The sequence below is a fragment of the Balaenoptera physalus genome, assembly GCF_965194825.1.
Source record: "Balaenoptera physalus genome assembly, chromosome: 1".
NCBI lineage: Eukaryota > Metazoa > Chordata > Mammalia > Artiodactyla > Balaenopteridae > Balaenoptera > Balaenoptera physalus.
This window is the reverse complement of record NC_138882.1, coordinates 27,959,997-27,978,536: the sequence shown is the minus strand read 5'-3', so window position 1 is coordinate 27,978,536 and position 18,540 is coordinate 27,959,997. Positions and strand designations below refer to the sequence as shown.

The following is an 18,540-nucleotide window of genomic DNA, read 5'->3' as shown; positions in this document are numbered from 1 at the left end:
CTTTGGAGTTGCCACCATTTAACCAGCAAACTCACCTAAATCCTGTCCTCTGAGCTCTCTGTCTGTGCCTCAGAGCACCATTACCACTCCCAGATTATTATTTATTCTGGTTCTTCTAAAAAAACAAAAACAACCCCCCCACAATTTTTTTAAACACTTACCTTTTGAGGTTCATATAATCTGCTATACCCCTGTCCTTTCTCTGTCCTCATTGCTTCATCCTCTCCAAACTCCACTTCATTCAATGCCATCCTGTTTTCATCTCCACATCAAGCCCCACCATCGTGGCCTTTCCTAATCCTTGGTGTCCCCCTCCTGCACTGTACTCTGGCCATCCACTCCCACAGTCATGCCTTGGACACTGTCAATACTCTCATAACTTCTCAATACCATCATAACTTCTCTGCTTCCTAAGCATCAGTTCAGACATCTCATTCTTGGACCTTCCCAGCTTGCTAATTCACTACACCTGCTACAATTCTTCTTCATCCTCATTGGGACCTCCACCTCTACTTTCATTCTCCCCTTTTTTACTTCCTATTTCCTTACATTTCAAACAAAGGCTATTATTTCAATAACATTTTCTAGTACTCCCTTATCTTTCTGGAATTTGGCAACCCCTCTGGCAAGCCCCCAACTACCTTCTTTCTTTGTGATTACATCTGAGCAGCCCCGTAAAGAAAGTTACACAACAGGGCAAATTGATAACCAACTTCAAATACGTCGCCAACACTACCCGGAAATCCTACTTTCTTTCTCTGGTCAACCAGCGTTTCCACTCTCCATAACAACTGCTTCAGACCTTATCTAATTAGCTTGCTCCTTGGACCTCCTTTCCTTAACAATCATCAAATGAACTTTTTTTTCACCTTTACAGAGAAATTAGAAGCCATCAGACAGGAAATTAGAAGCCATCAGACCTTTATTTCTGATTCCAAACATATAAACCAACTAACATCTATACCCATTCTCTCCTCTTTCTATCCTTCTACATCCTCTTTAAATATAATTCTTCTACCTATGCCTTGAACCCTATTCCTTCCCACTTTCTAAGGAAAATTCCAAATCAATTATTACTTCTCTATTCTATATATTCAACTTTCCCTCACAAATAGATCCTTCCAATAGGCTTTTAATCACCCTCAAGTTTTTTAAGCAAATAAAACAACAACAACAGCAACTATATCCCCTTCCAGCTACCACCCTTTTGCAAGAGAAACTCCTTAAAAGGCTTGTTTACACTCATAGTTCTCATTTCCCTATATTCCATCCCTATTTTGCTAATCCATCCAGCCTGCTTTCTCTGTTATCCCTTCACCAATTACTTTTCATTAGAATAGCTTTGGCCTGCACTAAATCTGTTTGGTACTTTCTAATATATTCTGTCTCTCTGTTGAAATTCTCACTTGTTCATGAATTGTTCTCCTGACTTCACTGAGCATCTTTATGACCATTATTTTGAACTCTATCAGGTCAATTACTTATCTCCATTTCATTAAGGTCTGTTTCTGAAGTTTTATCTTGTTCTTTTGTTTGGAATGTATTTCTCTGTTTCTTCATTTTCCTAGATTTTCTGTGTTGGTTTCTATGCAATAGATAAAACAGCCACTTCTCCCAGATGGAACTTATTGTTCAGCCCAGCCCTAGCTGTCGTTTGTCTTTTAAACCTTTGTGATTGTCCAAGCTGCCTTCTTCGTTCTTAGTGTCTCCCAGTAGTTGAGGGTGTACCAAGACCTGTCAGCGTCCCAAAGAGGAGGATCTCAGTCAGAGCCTAGATGCAGCCTGGCTGGAAGCTGGACTCTCAAGCAGCAGGTTTTAAAGTATGCATGTAGGCCTCTTTCAGAGAAAGACCAGAAGACAGCCTTTCTTTCTCTTCCCTCTCTACTGAGCCCTAAGGGAATAGCCAGTTAAGAACAGTTGTTACAGTCCTGTGGGACTGGTGAACATAAGCTCTGCTAGCCACCAGAGCCAGGCGATCAAGTGGTGTGTCCCCCTGAGCAGCAGCTGTAGAAACTGGAGCATCGGAAGTGTGCACAACATCATTTCAGGGAGATACCAGTGACCTGGGGAGAGGCAGAGGGAGAGCGCAAAGATGGCATCTGCCAGCTTCCCAGTCTCTGCAGAAGATTGCAGTTGGCCCCTAGATTTGTGTTATATTAGGAGACTAACCCTCAGATTTCAGCTTTTAAGATAGGCAACTAGGTCTCTTTCATGGAAAGACTGGGAGATGGGCATTTCAGTCTGCTGGCTCTGTGCTGAGCGGGGAGTGAGAGAGGGGGTTAGCCACCAAGAGTCCTCAGGAGCCCATTTGTTTGCTACAGCCTTGTGGGTCTCATGGATGAAAGCCTAGCTGGCTTTCAGAGCTAGATGTTTGGGGGTCCCATCCCTCAGGTGGAAGTTTTAAAAGTTGGGGTACTGGATATTGGATCCAAACTCCTTAGGGAGAAGCTAGGATTTGTGAGTTCCCTCCTCATTGTATGTTGCTGTGCTGGGGCTGGGGGTTTGGGTGAGATTGTGCCTCAGTCTCTCCTACTCGTTTTTATGTGAGTGGGTTTTTCTCGTTCACCCAATGTGTAGGAGTTGCTCAGCTAGTTTCTGGATTTCTTTCAGAGGGAGTTGTTCTATATGTAGCTGTAGGATAGGTGTGTCCATGGAAGGAGGTTAGTTCAGGAGCCTCCTTTGTCACCATCTTGAGCTGGAACTGGCCTACACTAAATCTGACAGATATTTTTCAGTCCACATTTTATTTGAGCTTCCATTAGTGTTGACTTTCCCTTTGACTGCCATATTGCTCTACAGGTTTTCCTAGCCTTCTGTAGCCATTCTCTCTCTCTCTCTCTCTAGTAAAGAGAGCCTCAACGTATATCACCAGCCATTAAATGTTGACCTTCCTTAGGGCTCAGTCCTGGTTTTCTGAGCTGCTCATTCTGGCAAGCTCATCCATACCCATGATTTCAGTTAGTATCTGTAAACACACAACTCCCAAATCATATCTCCAGCCCAGTCCAGGGCCATATATCCCACTCTCTACTTAACCTCTTCTCTTAGATATCTCAAAGACTGGTCAAACTGGACATGTCCAAAAATGAACTCATGATCTTACCACCCATTCCCTTACCCCATTATTTGTACCACTGTAAAATAACTTATCAAGGTAATTGCATTCAGCCCTATGAATTGTCATTGCACAGCTCAAGGAGAATTCATTCACATAGGCTGTAATGTGAATGGTGCCCTCTGGAGTTGAAAAATATGGCGACCCTATTTTCCAATGTTCCCTCACTCAGGAAATAGCGCATCAAACTGTACAAGCCAAACATCTAGCAGTCAAAAATGAAAAACAAAAACCTAGGGATCACATTCATTTCTCTCTCTGTCTCTCCTCCAGCTCATCCAGTCACTGCCTCCCATTCATTTAACCTCTTAAACTGCCCTTAAATGAATCCACTTCTTACCAAACCCATCACCACCACACCACTCGAATCCAAGTTACCATTATCTCTGATCCAAATTACTGCAATAGACTCATAATGCTAATTTTAGTAGCTTAAAACCCTTAAGTTTCTTTCCTTAAAATGGGAACTTCTTAACATGGCCTACAAGACCTTTTCTGCTCTAGCCCCTACCTATGTCTCCAGTCTCATCTTGCATAATGTTCCCCTCATTTTCTCAGCTCCAGACCTATCAACCTTCTTTCAATCCCCAGTCTTCTCCATACTCTGGTCCATAGCAGGAGCTTTGCACATGCTATTTTCTCTATCTGGAATCTCTTCCTTCCCCTCTTTACCTATTTAACTTTACCAACGCCACTTCTATTTAATTCTTCAAATTTTAGAATAATTTTCTTTTCCCCATGGGGTCATTTCTTGGCCAATTCACCAGGCTAAATCCTGCTATAGGAAGCTTTCATTGCATTGTATACCTCTCCTACTTAGTTTTTATCACAAGTTCAATTTTATATTTATTTTCTCATTATCTGATTAATGATTATGTCCCCACTAAAATGTAAGTTCTCTAAGGATGAAGACCATATCTATTTTTACTCATTATTGTTTTCCCAGCACCTAGCACAGTACTTGGCATATATCAGAGTGTTTATTAAGTTAGTTAATTAATTTCTAAGAAGGAAATGATTCACTAGAGCTAGATTAAGCTTGTATCCACAGAGGAGGAAGGTCAGACTAATGAGACTGGGGAACTGGGGAAAGTGTAATACTGCAAACAAATAAATATGGTTTAAAAGGGAACTAAAAACTAAAGTCAGGTACCAAGACATGAAATAAAAAACAGCACAGTGTTTGGCTTAAGAAATAAATCTACTCTGATGGGAGGAACATGAGGTGAAGAGGCAGATGTCTGGATCCCAGCTGAAAGTAGTATCTCATAAGTGTACACACACACACACACACATACCTGGTTGACCCTCATGTACCTCAAATTTGATATGCCCAAAAGTAAACCAACCGTATTCACACATACCCTCTAAAGTGTTCTTCCCTGTGAATTTCCTATGTCAGTGAATGGTGCTACCATCCTCAGAGTTACCTCATCCCCAAATTTAGGAGGCATCCTTTATTCTAACATATTTCTCAAACCCCACATCTTAACAATCACCAAGATCAATCCAATCTAACTTCTAAATATATCTTAGATCTATCCATTTCTCCCCATTTGTAGAGCCAGTAATTAATTAAAACTCTCACCATATTTGGTTATTACAAAAACCTCATAACTGGTTTTCTCCCTCCACACTCATGCCTCCTATTCATCCGTTCTTCACACTACAGTCAGAATCATCCTTCTAAAAGGAGAATGCTATATCACATGTCTGAAACTCCCTCTTGCCCTTAGACTAAAATTCATACCCTGTAGCTTGATAAAAGCTGTCTTTCTCACCTTGAACAACCTATGACTCCTCATCTCTAACCACTGATCCCACGACCTAAATTCTAATCACATTAAACTAGTTTTAGTTCCAGAATGTCTGGGGCTGATCTTAAAGTTTTCTCGTGCTTCCATGTCTTTGCAAATGCATCTCCCTTTGCCTAAAACGTTATGCCCACTTTAGTCTACTTCTACACTCCCAGACATTTCTATCTAACTAACTCATACTAATACTCCTAATCCTGCTCATATCTAGCTAACTCTTACTTTATACTCAGTTCAAAAGTCAACTCCACGGGAAGTTCTTCCTGATGCCTGGCTCCCATAGAACTTTATACTTCCTTCTCTCATTATATTGATCAATCAATCACACTGTCTATCTTCTTCCCTGGTCAGCCTCAAACACTAAGAGGTAAACATCTTGAGGGTAGACAAGATGTCTTATGAATCTTATTAGTTATTAACAGAGAACAATGGCATAGCAGCTAGCTGTTCAAAAATTATTTGACTTAAAAAATTAACAACCAAAGTGAACAATGACTTCTAATGGCTTTTCTTTTCTTATTTCAGCCCAAGTGCTTACATGGTTGCAGCTTTCCTCTTTCTCCTGATGCTACTGTTCTTCAGTATTCTTGTTCTGAGCTACTTTCACTATTTGAGGATTTACAGAGAATATATTTATGAACCACTGCAGAAATCTGAAAGAAAACAAAAGAATAATTAGAAAAATGAAAGTTTATTTACTATGAATATATGTATGTAGAAAGAGTGTGTATATATACTCATATTGAGAGTGTGTGTGTTTGACCAAGAAATACTAAGTATAAGCTCATAGTAAGTATCACCAAATTCAAAATCTCAAAAATGTTCTTAAATTACCCAAAACAGAACTATTTTAATATATAATGTATGTCATTAAATTAATCCTTAATGTGTTCACTTTTATCTTAAGGTAGTCTGTATACTCTTACATGGCTTTTAAAAAAAAATTAAAAAGTTTAAAAACCACCTAAGTTTGGCTATTACAATCCTTCCTAAGAATGAAAGAAAATTTTTGAAAATATATTTAAATGTATCAAATATTATTATTTTGCACAAAACTTTTCATATGAACCTTATATGGCTGTAGTTAATTTATGTATAAAAGACTTAATAAATATGTGAATTTAAATAGTCTGTCAAAGATATTTCAGAAGTTTTTCTAATGGTAGATTCACATATGAAATATAACTTATCATATTGAAAATAGGAGGCTAATACTCTGTCTTAATTTCAAGTTTTCAAATTTGATTTTGATGCTCAAAATAAGCTTATTAACTTGTCCAAATGTGACCACAGCTTTCTAAACAATTAGTATTTGAACAATCAGGATCCACCTAGAGGAGAACCAGCAGGAGATTTTGTGTGTGTTTTTGTGTATCTGTGTGTGTATAAAGAGATTTATTTAAAAGAATTGGCATATGGGGAGGAAAAGCCAGAGATACATGGTGTGCTGAGCTTTAGCTGTGCTGGGCCCAGCCAGGGCGGTGGTATCCTAGCTCATGTTCTTCACTCCCTCATTGAACTTTATTTAATTTCATAAATTGGCTCCTTTCCCCTCATCAAAAAAGAAAGCAAAGAAGAAGAAGAAGAATTGGCTTATGTGATTGTGGAGGCTGGGTAAACAAGTCTGAAATCCACAGCGCAGACATAAAGAGTGGAAGATCAGGAGCAAGATGGGACTCGACGGGCACAGATCAAAGGTATTGTCCACAAGTAGAATTTCTCATTTTACTAAGATCAGGAACAAAACAGGGATACCTGCTATTCATCACTGTTTTGAAGGTTCTGACATTCCAAGAGGAAAATAAAATAACCATTATAAATGTTAGGGGAAAGGAGATAAAATACTCTCTTTCAATAATAAGATTATATGCCTAGGAAACCCAAAATTAGGAACAAGAATTATTAGAATAAGAGCATTTGATGGCTCAATATAAGACAAATATTTAAAATTTAATACTTTTTCTCTATAATATTTATATGACAGTTTAACAGCAATAGAAATAATAAAAAATAATCTTTATTGTAGTGACAAATTACATAGAATTAAATTTAATATGAAAGGTGTATGCCATACATGAAAAACATCTTTAAAATCTTTATTGAAAGAGGTGAAACAAGATCTGATAGAAATATTTGATGGAACAAAAAAAGAAAATGACCCAATATAAAATGAGCAAAAAATACAGTCATTTCACAGAAGAACATAGCCAATAAACATATTAAAAACAACTTTTTTTAGGGTTTACTATGTGCCAGAAATTGTTCTAATAATTTATCTAATCCTCTTCAACAACACTATGCAATTGGAACTATTATTATCCCATTATAGAGATGAGGAAACTGGCACAGAGAGGGTAAATAATTTTTCTAAGGTCACACAGCTGGTAGGTGAAGCATCAGTCAGACTGGCTCCAAAATCAGGTGCTTATGCGCTGAGGATGCTCAACCACACCAGCAGTCAGAAAGATACAAACCAAAGTTACAATGAAGCTACCTTCCTCACCTGTTGGCAAAAACTCAGAAGGGTAATACTCTTGAGAAGGAATAAGAATCAGGGATGAGAAAAAATTATCTTGCATTTCTGAAGGAAACGTGAATTTTTAAAGATTTTTTGGAAAGCAATCTGGCAAGATCGATTAAAATTTGAAATATTCATTCTCTTGGACCCAGAAATCCCACTCTTGGGAATTAGGAGTCTATCCATGAGATGGGAGGACCAATGTATACATAATATTCAAATAGTTTTATATATATATAATAGTTATATATAACTATTATATACATATATGTGTGTGTGGATAGATAGATAGATAGATGATCGATAGATAGATAGATAGATAGTGTGACAGAACTCTAGAAGGAGAATTAATGTCTATCAGTAGGTGAATGGTTGAATAAATGATTGGTCACTGACCATACGGATCAGTCTGTATTAGTTGATTTAAAAGATTTTCCACAAGGTTTTGTTAAATGAGAAAAACAAGCTGCAAGGAAGTATTTATAGTATGATCCCATTATATAAACAAAACAAAAGCTCTGTGTATGACAACGTAGAGAAAAGTATGGAATGTATCGTGTAGCATTTTGTGTACATCATGTGCATGTGTGCATGTGTATGTCTGTACACTGCAGGAGCGGGAGAAGGTATGTAGCAAGAGATATAGAGAGGGAAGGATATAAACAAAACCCTCAAAACTGGGGAATAAGGAAACAATAGAAAAATAGCAGGGAATTCCAGTGGTTAGGACTCTGTGCTTTCACTGCCGAGGATCTGGGTTGGATCCCTGGTCAGGGAACTAGGATCCCACAAGTCATTTGGTGTGGCCAAAAAAAAAAAAGAAAAAAAGATGATTTTAAAAAAAAGAACATAGCATATCAATTCTTCTCTTTATGTAAAACGATGTGTCTGTGCATAATGACAAATGAAAGCGTGATCGTCACCAAACTTAAAATGATGTAGTTCCAGGTGATGTTTGCTTTCTTACTGTTGTTTCTCACCACACTGAACTTATACTACTTAATTAATCATACTGAGGAAATCTCTTCTCACTTTGAACAAAAGACTGAGAATTTAAGCAGTGGAGACAGCAAGTGTAAACAACTCTTTCGAGGAGTTCCTTTTATTCTATAAGAAGCAAAGAAATGGAGGGCAACTGGAGGCAGAGGTGAGGTCAGGAAGGTGCTATTGAGTGTTAACAGGAATAATCCAGTGACTAGGGAAAACTGATGATCCAGGAGAGAAAGGGGTAACTGCTGGATCAAAATCTTTGAGTAGGCAAGATAAAATGTGATTCAGCGCTGAAATTGAACATTTCACCCACTGTTATAGGAGGGAAGCCAGAGTTCATGTGTGTTGATGCAGGTGGGCTGGTGAAGATGAGTGGTTTGTGGCAGCCATGAGGATGCTCCTTGCAGGCCTCCTACTGCAGGAGTGTAATTGACCCAGGGCATCAGCTGCTGCCCCCTGAAATCCACCACCACATTTGCACCAAGGCCACACCTCCAACCCACCCTCAAGTCGCTCCCTCTCCAGTGACTGAGTGTGGTGGGGATACTTAAGCAGCCTGGATCCTAGGTAAACACAAGACTCCTGCCAGCCTGCCTCAAGGACTCCTGAAGGCTTCACCAAACCTCCTTCATATTGCATGGCAGTTGAGGGCACCTCCACCTGATCTCTCTCTCTCTCTGACTCCGCCTACCTTCCACAATGTCCTATTTCCTTTCAGACAAGCATTTACCTAATAAAACTATTGCACACTTAATCCAATGTTGGTGACAGTTTCCAGAGGACCTGGACTAACACCAGGGGTAATGTGAGTGGTCTGAGAAAACAGGAAGTGGGAGAGGATTTGAGACTGGCTCAGCCAGTACCCAGCAGGCAAAGAGGGCACCATCCTGAAGGGTATGCAAGGCACCAACCGTTCCTGGCTCAAGGTGGTAGTTTAATTGCTAAAGTTTTTATTGGTAGTGACCTGGGGAAATGTCCTGATGGAGGGGAGTGTTATGCAGGTACAATGGAGCAAACATTTGAAAACCATGGGGCTAACAAATACAGTGAAGGTTGCTGGTTACTGCTAAGTGTATATATATATATACACACATATATATGAAACATATGTAATATATATAATTGACATAGAACATTGTGTAAGTTTAAGGTACACATGAGTTGATTTGATACATTTATCTGTTGCAATATGATTACCACCATGGTGTTAGGTAGCACTTCTATCATGTCGCATAATTGTCATTTCTTTTTTGTGCTGGGAACAATTAAGATCTATTCTCTTAGCAACTTTGAAGTTTACAATACAGAATTGTTGACTACAATCACTATGCTGTGCATTAGCTCTTCCAGATTTATTCACCTACTAGTTGCAAGTTTGTAGCCTTCAACATCTCCCTAATTCTCCCACACCCACCCCACCCCCCAGCATCTAGTAGCCACCATTCTACTCTGTTTTTAGAAGTTAGGCTTTTTTTTTTTTAAGTCTTTTTTAGATTCCATATATAAGTGATATCATACAGTATTTGTCTTTGTCTGGTTTATTTCATGTAGCATAATACCCTCAAGTTTCATCCATGTCGTCTCTAATGTCTGAATTTCCTTGTTTCTCATGGGTGAATAATATTCATATCTCTCTCTATATATAAATATAGATATAGCTATCTCACATCTTTTTTATCCATTCATCTGTTGACAGATACTTAGGTTGTTTCCACATCTTGGTTATTGTGAATAATAATAATAGTAATCTGCAATAAACATGAGAGTGCATGTATCTCTTTGAAATCCTGTTTTCATTTCCTTTGACTATATACTCAGAATTGCTGGATCATATGGCAGTTCTATTTTTAATTTTTTGAGGAAACTCCATACTGTTTTCCATAGCAGCTGAACCAATTTAAATTCCTGCCAACAGAGTACAAGGGTTCCCTTACTTCCACATCCTCACCAACACTTGTTATCCCTTGACAATCTGCAGAAGGTTAGTGAAAAAAAGAACCACAGCAGTTAAAGGTTAAGTGTGGGAACCAGAGTGCCTCAGTGGTAGCGTATATAGAGACCAGCATCACCAGTAAAGGAAGGGTAGACACAATTTAACAGTAGGCTGAAGACCCGGGAATCACAGGGCTCTACAGCTGTTTGAACACTCAATCAAGGCAGGTCTGTTATGCAAAGGTCGAGGTGCTGGTAGGGAAAACCTGGAATTGTAAACACTGGGACAGAGTCATCTGGATGGATGGCTCTGAATACGTTGTCTCTCCACAGCCACTCCACCCCACACCCACCCTCTGGGCATGCAGACATGGCCTGTCTACCTCTAGAAAGAGCTACCACTTCTGCTGGGCTGGAAGGCTCTGCAGAAGCTTCTCCCCCACAAGACAATAGGTCCCCCGCCACCTCCTCTGATGGGTTAAATCCCAGCATAATCCAGCTGGTGCTGGGCCTGATACGGGAAGGAAGAAGTACAAAAATGAACCTGCATGTACTGGCAGGAACCAGGGGAGTATGCCTGGGATTGGATTCTGAGGCCTCTTTAAAACTGGATAAGCAAGAATTTGTTGAGTTTGAGCCATTTTCTCAGGATGTGGGATTTAACTAATGCCCTAGCAAAGACCCAGTGAGTCTTAGAAGCCTAGAAAAAATGCTGGCCAACGCTCTGCAAAGTAAAAAAGAAACAAAACCTGGTGTCCGGGCAGTTGGTAGAGGAGGGAATGAAAAGGCTCAGGGAGGTGGAGGGGCTGGAATGGAGGCATTATACAAGCCCAGAAGACCCAGCAGAGGATTATGTCCCATCAAAGGGTCCAGATGGCACACTAATCACCAAGGGCATTTTGATGAGAAGACCATCAGCATCACTAAAACGTCCAGTGGTGTCTCTCCTCTGCAGATAGGGATGACAATAGGTGAGGTGGCTACAGGACTCGTCGGGTGGATGAGGCCCTGAAGTAAGAGAGGTTTGGTAGTGGCACTTTACTTCCTGAAGCCAGGAGGCCACAGTTACCATAATGACAGGAAAGGTGCAACTATGGGGGCTTGACCTACAGGGAGCTGTGACGATAGAACATAGTGGTGTTAGTGGCAAAATTATCAAGCAGTCAACAAGGCTGCTGGATGATAACATCTAAGAAAAGAAAAGAATGGAGGAGGAGGTTGAGGGCAGTTGTCCCTATAAAAAGTCACAATCCTTTGCTCCAGTCCCCAGACCTGAGTAGATTTTCAGATCCAGAATCCGTTACCTGAAGAGGTGGCCAGGTCCCTAGGAAGAAGGACCCTGCAACCATGTGGCAAGTCTATACCGTGACAATTCCCCCTCAGACCTATGGTCATTTACTCAGGTGACTATACTGACGAACGGGGAATAATCAGATGTTTTGAGGACTATTTGATGCAGGTCTGAGTTAACATTGATACCTAGAGACCCAAAGTGTCATCAAGCCCCCCCTTTAGAGTGGGGACCTATGAGGGCCAAAGTGGCTTTGGCCATGCCGGGGGTCTTTACCTCAGTCCCCGAGTGCGTAATTGAAATTGATATACTTGGCAGCTGGAATGAAGCCCACACTGAGCCCCCAGTTTGTGGAGTAGGATCAATAATAGTGGGAAAGGACAAATGAAACCTCTGAAACCATCCCCACACACACCCCTGAGAAAGCTAGAAAATCATTATCATTTTCCAGGACATAGCACAGATTAATGCCACAATTAAGGACCTAAAAGATGCAGGGTTGGTGGTCTCTGTCAGATCTTCATTTAATAACCCGTCTGGCCCATGCAGAAAATGGATGAATCCTAGAGAATGACAGTAGAATACTGCAGATTTAATCAAGTAGTAGTGCCAATTGCATCCAGTATGCCAGGTGTGGAATCAGGGCTAGGGCAGGTTAATCAGGCCTCAGGTATATGGTATGCAACTACTGACTTGGAAAATGCATTCTTTTCCATCCCACAAGAAAAGAATATCTGAAACAGTTCACATTCACATGGACAACAATATTAAATTATCTGCCCATCCTATGAAATTCCCAAGGGTATATCCTCATACAGATAACCGAAATAACAAACCAACCTCATTTCTGGTCCAATCACAGTGCCTGGGAAGCAATGCTGTTGTGGGCCCCAGGTCACATTGTACCAGTTAAGAATGAAACAGCTGTTCCAGATCAAGATGGCAGAGTAGGAAGATCCTGAGCTCACCTCCCTACACACCACAACTGCCACTAGATATAGAACACTTATCTCTGAGAATGACCTGAAGACTAAATAGACTTTCTACCGATAAGAATATAAAGAGAAGGCCACATCAAGACAAGCAGGAGGGGTAGAGACATCTAGTCAGAACCCACAACCCCACACCCACAAGAGGGAGGGATATCACAACTGCAGAGGTCCCCCTGAGGAACAAGAGGTCTGAGCCCCATGTCAGGATCCCCAGCCCAGGGGACCTGCACCAGGAAGATGAGCCCCCATAACGTCTGGCTTTGAAAAGCAGCGAGGTTTACATCTGGGAGACCTGGAGGGCTGTGGGAAACTGAGGCTCCACTCCTGAAGGGTTTGCCCTCAAACTTGTTGGCTCCAAGTCCCAGCCCAGAGGCAGCAGCTTGAAAAACACCTGGGTCATACAAGAAGAAGATTCATTGACTAATTTTAGGATGTGTGCCAGATGGGCAGGGATCTGGTAGAACTTTCTTTTTTTTTTTTTTTTAGTTCTTCCATTTAGCTGACAGGCACCATTTCTGTCACTCTCAATCAACCTAGATAACTCCATGTGCCCCACCCCACCATTTTCCTGAGGACCCACCCCAGCCAGCCCCTCCAAAGCAGCTCCTGCCCCACTCCACCCAGCATGCAGTTTCAGCCTACACCAGCACCCCTCCAAAGTGGCTCCCAGTTGCGGGAGCCAGACCTGCCCACCACTGTGCCTGAAGCAATCACAGCCCAACCACAACATGTGGGTGTCTGCAGCCCATACAGGGGATGTCTCTGGAGCACTTGGCTCTGGTGACCACAGGTGTGGCACTGGCCATAGGCCTTCTACATAAGGCCACTCTTTCAAGACTGCTCCCAGGCTTGAAACTGGGACATAACTGATATACCTAATACATAGAAACAAACACAGAATGAGACAAAGAAATATCTTCCAGATGAAAGAACAAGACAAAAACCTCCAAAAAGAACTAAACAAAAAAGAGATAAGCAATTTACCAGATAAAGAGTTTAAAGTAATAGTTATAAAGATGCTCACGGAACTTGGGAGAAGAATGGTTGAATTCAGTGAGAACTTCAACAGAGAAAGAAAATATAAAAAAGAACAAATCAGAACTGAAGAAACAATAACTGAAATGAAAAATACACTAGAAGGAATCAGTAGCAGATTAGAGGATGCAGAAGAACAGATCAGCAACCTGGAAGACAGGCTAGCGGAAATTACCCAACTGAAACAGCAAAAAGAAAAAGAAACCAAAAAACTGAAAATAGTTTAAGAGACTTCTGGCACAACATCAAGTGTGCTAACACTCATAGAGAACACAGGAGAAGAGAGAGTAAGGGACAGAAAACCTATTTGAAGAAATAATAGCTGAAAATTTCCCTAAACGGGTGAAGCAATCAGACATCCAAGTCCAGGAAGCACAGAGAGCCCCAAACAAAATGAACCAAAGAGGCCACCCCCAGACACATTATAATTAAGATGTCAAAAGTTAAAGAGAGAACCTTTTTTTTTTTTTAAAGTTTAATTTTTTAAATTTATTTATGGCTGTGTTGGGTCTTCGTTTCTGTGCGAGGGCTTTCTCTAGTTGTGGCAAGTGGGGTCCACTCTTCATCGCGATGCATGGGCCTCTCATTATCGCGGCCTCTCTTGTTGCGGAGCACAGGCTCCAGACGCGCAGGCTCAGTAATTGTGGCTCACAGGCCTAGTTGCTCCGCGGCATGTGGGATCTTCCCAGACCAGGGCTCGAACCCGTGTCCCACTGCACTGGCAGGTAGACTCTCGCCCACTGCGCCACCAGGGAAGCCCCTAAAGAGAGAATCTTAAAAGCAGCAAGAGAAAAACAACTAGCTACATACAAGGGAAACACCAGAAGACTATCAGTTGATTTTTCAGCAGTAACTTTACAGTTTAGAAGGAAGTGGCACAATGTATTAAAAATGCTGAAAGAAAAAAACTTATAACCTATAAGGATACTCTATCCTACAAGGTTAGCATTCAGAATTGAAGGAGAGATAAAGAGTTTTCCAGAAAAGTAAAAGCTAAAGGCGTTCATCACCACTAAACTGGCCTTACAAGAAATGTTAAAGGGACTTCTTTAAATGGCAAAGAAAAGGCCACAACTAGAAATAGGAAAACAAACTTATGGTTACCAAAGGGGAGAGGGTGGGAGGGACAAATTAGGAGTATGGGATTAACAGATACTACTGTATACTAAAATACCAATAGATAAGCAACAAGGATTTACTATATAGCACAGGGAATTATATTCAATATCATGTAATAACCTGTAACAGAATATAATCTAGCAAAAACTATAACTGAGTCACTTTGCTGTACACCTGAACTAACACAATATTGTAAATCAACTATAGTTTAGTTCTGGGGGAAAGAGGCCGGCGGCGGCGGCGGCGGCGGCAGCGCCGCCGCGAGAGCCGAGCGGCCGGGGACTCCCCTCCCCCGCTGCCGGGCGGTGAGGCGCGGGGCCTGCTGCGCCCCCCGCCCACCCCTCGCCCCAGCCGCCGCCTCTCCCCTGCCCCTGATCCGAGCGGCCCCTAGTCCGCCCGCCCGCCCGGCCCGCGGGGAGCGCAGCGCAGTCCGTTGGCCCGCGGCGGGGCGGCCTCCCGGCATCTTCGCGGCGCCCAAGGACAACCAGGAAGCGGAGCGGCCGGGATGGCGCGTCCGCGGCCCCGCGAGTACAAGGCGGGCGACCTGGTCTTCGCCAAGATGAAGGGCTACCCGCAGTGGCCGGCCCGGATTGAGGAACTCCCGGAGGGAGCTGTGAAGCCTCCAGCAAATAAGTATCCTATCTTCTTTTTTGGCACCCATGAAACTGCATTTCTAGGTCCCAAAGACCTTTTCCCTTATAAGGAATACAAAGACAAGGTTGGGAAGGCAAACAAACGGAAAGGACTTAATGAAGGATTGTGGGAGATAGAAAATAACCCAGGAGTAAAGTTTACTGGGCACCAGGCCATTCAGCAACAGAGCTCTTCAGAAACCGAGGGAGAAGGCGGGAATACTGCAGAGGCAAGCAGTGAGGAAGAAGGTGATAGAGTGGAAGAAGATGGAAAAGGCAAAAGAAAGAATGAAAAAGCAGGCTCGAAACGGAAGAAGTCATACACTTCAAAGAAATCCTCTAAACAGTCCCGGAAATCTCCAGGAGATGAAGATGACAAGGACTGCAAAGAAGAAGAAAATAAAAGCAGCTCTGAGGGTGGAGATGCCGGCAATGACACAAGAAACACAACTTCAGACTTGCAAAAAAACCAGTGAAGGGACCTAACTACCGTAATGAATGCTGCATATTAAGAAAACCACAAGAAGGTTATACGTTTGGTTGTCTAATATTCTTGGATTTGATATGAACCAACACATAGTCCTTGTTGTCATTGACAGAACCCCAGTTTGTATGTACATTATTCACATCCCTCTCTGCTGTGTTTGGGGGAAAAAAGACATTTTAGCCTTTTTTAAGGTTATTGATTTAATTTCATGTTATTTGGTTGCATGAAGTTGCCCTTAACCACTAAGGATTATCCAAATTGTTGCACAAGCTTATACAAGTCTAGGATCCTTTATCAAGGCAGTTATGTTCATCAGTCTCCTGCCTTTACTCCACCATCACCAAACACTCAGTGAAATATAAGTTAGCATTTTTGAAAATGACCACTCAACATAATGCTTAAGGGATTTCCTCTCTGTGACAGAACCTAGGAACCAATTCCTAGATACATAATGTTGGCATATTGAAGATGAACTTAAAATTGTTCTTCAGTTTTGAGACCATGTGTAAAGTTTAATCATATTGTAAAATATCTATTCCGTATTAGAAATAGCTAGTTGACAGCTTATACTTCTCAAAACTCATGTTGTTAACGTACATAAACTCAGTTTCTGTATGTGAAGTTAGTGAGTCTTTTGTGTTACTCCAAAACAAAGGCAATGATTTATTTTTTCCCAATCTCAATACAATTTGAGCTAATCACTCAAGCTGGATACTTTACATTTTAAAGCTGGAATCAGCAGTAGCCCTATGGGAAGTAAGACAAAGCATTGCCTTTTAAATATAGACTTTTAAAATGATCTGTTGTTTTCTTTTGGAACTAGAATTAGAATAGTTAATATTCATCCACAAACCATTATTATCTGTACGTTATTGTTGCAATTGTGATAATAGAAAATTTTATTTATTTTTATGCCATCTCATATTGTGAGAACACATTTAGTCAGTTTGGGTTTTATCAGTGCTGTTATGCTTGTCCTTGGAAACATCTTTCACGTATTCAAGGTTTGTAGTTGAAAACTTTACTGTAAAAAAAATCAAAAACAAAAAAACTATTGTTTTTACATAATAAATTTATTGGAATGTGTACCGGGAGTAAGATTTGAGGTTGTAAACAACTAAGTTAGTGTAATTTGGCTTCATATATGTAATGTGAGGTAATGTAATTCATATCTTAAAGCAAAAATTGTTAACAACAAGTTGGCAATAGAAAAAATATATATACTTTAGTTTTTTAAAAGTCAGAGAAACAAACATCAAACAGGAAGAAAACCCAACTTTTTTTAACAGAGAGAGAAAAATTTAAAAATAAAAATAAAATAAATAGCATACCATTATTGTTTCTATTTATTTAGATTTTAAACTTTATTTCATCTTTTGTATTTTAAAATGTATGTACACCTCTTAAAAGGATTCAAAGTGGCTTTGTTTTTTCTAATGAAATAGAGAATGAAAACTAAAATATATATACAAATCTTGGCATTTGTGAAACATGGATGGACCTGGAAGGTATTATACTTAGTGAAATAAGTCAGACAGAGAAAGACAAATACTGTTTGTTTTCACTTACATGTGAAAACAAACAAATGAACAAATAAAACAAAACAAAAAACAGATTCGTAGGGACAGGGAATAAATGGGTGGTTGCCAAAGGGGAGGGGGTTGGGGGAAAGACAAAATAGATGAAGGGGATTAAGAGGTACAAACTTCCAGCTATAAAATAAATGAGTTGCAGGGGTGTAATGTACAGCATAGGGAATATAGTCAATAATATTGGAATCATCTTTTATGGTGAGAGATGGTAACTAGACTTCTTGTGATCATTTTGTAATTTATAAAAATATTGAATCACTGTGTTGTACACCTGAAACTAATATAATATTGTCAGTTATACTTCAAGTAATTGAAAAAACACGCGTGGACTCAGTTCATCGCTACAACACAGTTCAGGCAGCAATAAGCTTTAAAATGTATTTTCCTTTATAATGCTTCAAATCCTTCAGGTGGCCTAAGAAATTGTTTGTGGTAGGTTGTAATGAGGCTACTATCTCTCAGTTTCAAATCTGCCTTTCCTTGCTGAGGCCAGGACTCTGCAAACCACATTTCTGCCCCAGACCTAGCTCCCTGGGAGCTTTCTCTAGTACCAGGTACTGGACGGACACCAGCAACAGGAGGAAGAAAAGTACTTCCTGGTTCCCACCTTTCCTGTCAGCGTGAGCTTAGTCACGCTTCTTCATCCCAGCAGTGGTAGCAGATTTCAGGAGCAGTGGTTGATTTCCAGCTTGGAGTTTTTAAAACTTTCCAGGACCCGTGTCACCGTGCCGCTCAGAGGCACCAGCAGCACCAGCCTGCCAAACTTCCCCCTTCAGAGCTCTGGATTCCACCTCCACAGCACTCTCCTCCAAGCTTTAAAACTGTTTAAATCCCAGCCTCTTTGTGCCTCCAGGCCTAGGGTGATAGCTGCTTCTGGTGCTTACTACCTCTCTGATACCTTAGTGTTCCTTTCTTTGTCTTTTTCAGCCTCCAGTACCCCATTTACAACTATTTAATTACATTTTCTTTGTTAATGTTACTGTCTCCTGACAACCACCACAAATAAGTCTCCTATTATGCTCT

At 40.8% G+C, this 18,540-nt stretch overlaps 1 protein-coding gene and 1 pseudogene across 2 annotated transcripts in view; both read left to right on the top strand.

The window, feature by feature from the left end:
- CATSPERE (catsper channel auxiliary subunit epsilon) overlaps positions 1-5,564 on the top strand; it is a 264,070-nt gene extending 258,506 nt beyond the window's left edge. Inside the window, 4 exon segments of the mRNA XM_082471320.1 lie at positions 3,836-3,846; positions 3,849-3,890; positions 3,893-3,972; positions 3,974-5,564. Of these exon segments, the coding sequence (XP_082327446.1) occupies positions 3,836-3,846; positions 3,849-3,890; positions 3,893-3,972; positions 3,974-4,009 (169 nt within the window). The 3' untranslated portion in view covers positions 4,010-5,564.
- A 9,477-nt stretch (positions 5,565-15,041) lies between these two features.
- On the top strand, positions 15,042-17,253 carry LOC309664930 (hepatoma-derived growth factor-related protein 3 pseudogene; annotated as a pseudogene). Its single transcript has one exon. The product of its transcript is annotated as a hepatoma-derived growth factor-related protein 3 pseudogene (transcript).
- Positions 17,254-18,540: the final 1,287 nt, after the last annotated feature.